General features: G+C 56.1%; 1 protein-coding gene across 1 annotated transcript; it reads left to right on the top strand.

The window, feature by feature from the left end:
• The first annotated feature begins 1815 nt into the window (after positions 1–1815).
• Positions 1816–2214, top strand: LOC124994886 (ATP synthase F(0) complex subunit C2, mitochondrial-like). Its single transcript, XM_047567189.1, has one exon. It carries the CDS (start codon positions 1816–1818, stop codon positions 2212–2214), a length of 399 nt encoding a protein of 132 aa, XP_047423145.1.
• Positions 2215–3268: the final 1054 nt, after the last annotated feature.

Here is a 3268-nt window from a genome sequence, read left to right as displayed (position 1 = left end):
CCATGCCCTTCCACCGTGATGCTCCTCCTTGGAACTGGCCCACCGTGGACTGAACCCTCTGCAACCATGAGCCAAAATAAATCTTCCCTTCTCCAAACTACTGTTTCAGGTATTTGACCCAGAGGCAGAAAGCCAGCAACACAAAGCAGCTGACCAGGAGCCTCCTCCATCAGTTCCTCATGGCCTGCAAAGACTGAGGTCAAGGTCAGGCCCAGGGCACTGTCTGAGGCTGGAGCCCAGGTCCCAGGCTCCTGTGTAGGTGCTGCACAGCCAGTTTTGGGGATGGGCGGTGGGGAGTTGGGCCCTTCTTACTGCCCACCATGTCCTGGCATCCCTCTGTTCTGGAGCCCCACCTCCATCTAAGTGGGTGCAGAGAAAAGGGACAGTGGCCAGAGCCCAGGTCCTGCAGACAGGAGTGGGGTGAGTCCTGGTCGGTAGAATCCCCTCTGCATGAGGGGAGGAGTGTATAGTGACCAGAGACTGCTCTCAAAGCACCCCGCTCTGCCCTCACCCCAGCGTGCTTGTCATGGAAACCTCACTAGGAGGGTGGGGACTGGAATGTGAACATGCTACACTCAGGTGGAGAAGCCGTCCCCCTCTGCGACTCCTTGGAAGATGCAAGGAGCACACTCACAGTGTGTCAGGTGAAGAACCACAAGGTTGACACAGCAAATTCTATTGTATTTAAGTAAATAAGGTAGAAAATATCAAAAATTTTGCTACCAGATCCACCTCCTATTTTGGCCAAGCAATTAGGAACTGCCCTCTGGCACCATGGCAGCGGCTCCTGGGGACCCAGGCTACTCAGGAGCTCACTGACCATGTCTGCTGTCCTGCGGCCTGGACTGCCCCCCTGAGGGAGGACTGGACGGGCCTCCTGACCTCCGTGCAGTGCAGAAGCCGCACGCCCTCCTCTCTCCAGGAGAGGCAGCGCCTACCTAGGAGTCCCGTCACCACAGGCACAGCTGAGGCAGCCGTGGTCACTGTGCTGTCGACAACTGGCAGATCCATGTGCTTTCCTCGTAGAGCAACTGTGTTTCTGTGGTCCTGAGACTGAAGCCATGGCTGACAGTCATCAGTAACTGTGACAAATGACATTGCCGGCATCACCGGTGACAGATGAAAGGATGTGCCAAATTAATAGAATAGGGATCGCAAAGCAGGCACTTTCATTGAAGAATAATTTCATGATAGCAATGTAATGTGGAAGCCTCCAGAATAAGATTAAATTATGTGTGGAGCAAACTTCAGACTCAGGCTTTCTGCAGCCTGTGCAGAGCAGGGCTGACCTGTTCATGCACCTGCTTTGAGAGGCAGTAGCCAGAGCTCCAGAGCCACCAGAGCCGGGGAGGAAGCTGTGGCCAGGCCTGCCCCCAGCAGCTGTCAAGGAGGCCCTCTCCAGCAGGCAGCGAGTCCCGAAGGTCTCAGTGTTGAAGTCTAGCTGTTTTCATCAACATTCCTGTATACAGGGAATCATTACACAACAGAATGAGTCTCTATTTTGACTTCTTGGAGATACCTGGCAGTGAGTCTGACTCCCTTCTGTAGCACCTGCAGTACTGAAGCTGTTTTAATGTGGAATGTCAATATTTGTGCTCATATGTATGATATTTACCCATTTTTTTAACCACAGCCTGACTAGAATGCATCATCCTTCTGAGCACCTTAAAACACATTTGTTGGTCTTCTCTGCACTGGGAGCAGATCATTCTGGTCCTGGTGTCTTCTCACTTCACTTGGAGAAACCTGCCTTTACATCTTCAACTTTCCCTCTCTTCTCTCAGCTCTCTTGCCATGGCCTCTCACTCTCTGAAAATGTATGCCTGCTCTAAGTTCCTCTCCACCCACTCCTTGGTCAGGAGCACCTGTCAGCTGCTGAGCCGACCAGAGAGGCTGACATGGGAGAGCTCCAGCAGCTTGGCAGTCCCGTGTCCCCTGACTTCACTTATCCCTAGCCGCAATTTCCAAACCAGCACCATTTCAAGGGACAGCAACACAGCAGCCAAGTTCATTGGGGCTGGTGCTGCCACAGTTGGGGTGGCTGGCATTGGGGTTGGGATTGGGACTATATTTGGAAGCCTTACCATTGGTTATGCCAGGAACCCCTCTCTGAAGCAGCAGCTCTTCTCCTACACCACTCTGGGCTTTGCCCTCCCAGAGGCCCTGGGGCTCTTTTGCCTGATGGTGGCCTTTTTCATCCTCTGCACCATGTGAAGGAGTCTCCACCTCAAATTCTTCTCCCGTATCTTGTCTGCCCTGTATGTCCCTTTTCCTATACCTCCCCGGGCATTCTGGGGAAAGTGGTTGGCTCAGGGTTTGACAGAGGGAAGATAAATAAATACTGTATCAATAAGAAAAAAAAAACCCACATTTGTCTGAGCGCTGATCATTCCTCCACCTGCAGATCTATCTGCCCCCTCCTGTCCCTGTTCTGCATGGGATCTGCCCATGGCCCACTCCCATGGGCAGGCCAGTGGGAGGGCTGTGGAGGGGGCCGGTGCCTCCTCCGCTGGCCTGCAGCCCCTTCCCTTCAGGCTGCTCCGGGCTTGGGCACACTCTGCCTTGCCTCTTCCTCCTGCAGAGTGGCCCTGGGCTCCTGCTACACGTGGGCCTTGCAGGGGTGAGGCCCCCACGCCGTGGCACAGAGCCTGGCACCAAGTCTGTGGAGAGAGCTGCTAGGGCAACAGTGATGACTGCAGCTGTTCAGAGGGCTGCCTGCTCCCTGCCACCACCTCTCCCGAGGTCACAGGGAGAGACCGACCCCAAACCTCTGCCTCGGCAGAGCAGGCAGCCTTCTGGGGCTTCAGGCCCCTTCCCAACCCCTCCCAGCACAGGCAGGGCCAGCCCGTGCTCAGAACTGCAGAGCAACACCCAGGGGCCTGGTGACAGCCAAGCCTCCCCCACCCTGGTGCGGCACCAAAGGGCACTGCCTTCCCTTCTCCAAACCCTCAGTTACCACCCGGGGAAGTGGCTATGAAGGGAGGCATCGTCCCCCAGCACCTCTCATGCTCACCCCCAGCCTCTACGTTCATCCAGGGAGTCTCTGACCCTGGGGGAGGATATGGAGAGTGGACGAAGGAGCCAGGAGCCCAGAGGGCGGGATGAGGGCAGGGACCCTGACTGGCCATGGATCCGCCCAGAATCCAGAGTCTGTGTTGGACTGTAAGGAAGGGTGGGCTCCAGGGAGGCCTCGCAGGCCCCAGCTGGAACTGCGTGTCTGCTGGTGTCTGGGGCCTGACGCCCCCTCCACGGGACCGTGCTGGCCCTC

This window comes from Sciurus carolinensis, chromosome 10, assembly GCF_902686445.1.
Source record: "Sciurus carolinensis chromosome 10, mSciCar1.2, whole genome shotgun sequence".
NCBI lineage: Eukaryota > Metazoa > Chordata > Mammalia > Rodentia > Sciuridae > Sciurus > Sciurus carolinensis.
The sequence above is the reverse complement of the archived record's forward strand: the minus strand, read 5'-3'. Positions and strand labels throughout refer to the sequence as shown.

Excerpts from the sequence above, each read along its gene's own strand:
- LOC124994886 (XM_047567189.1), top strand. The coding sequence starts at position 1,816 with ATGTATGCCTGCTCTAAGTTCCTCTCCACCCACTCCTTGGTCAGGAGC.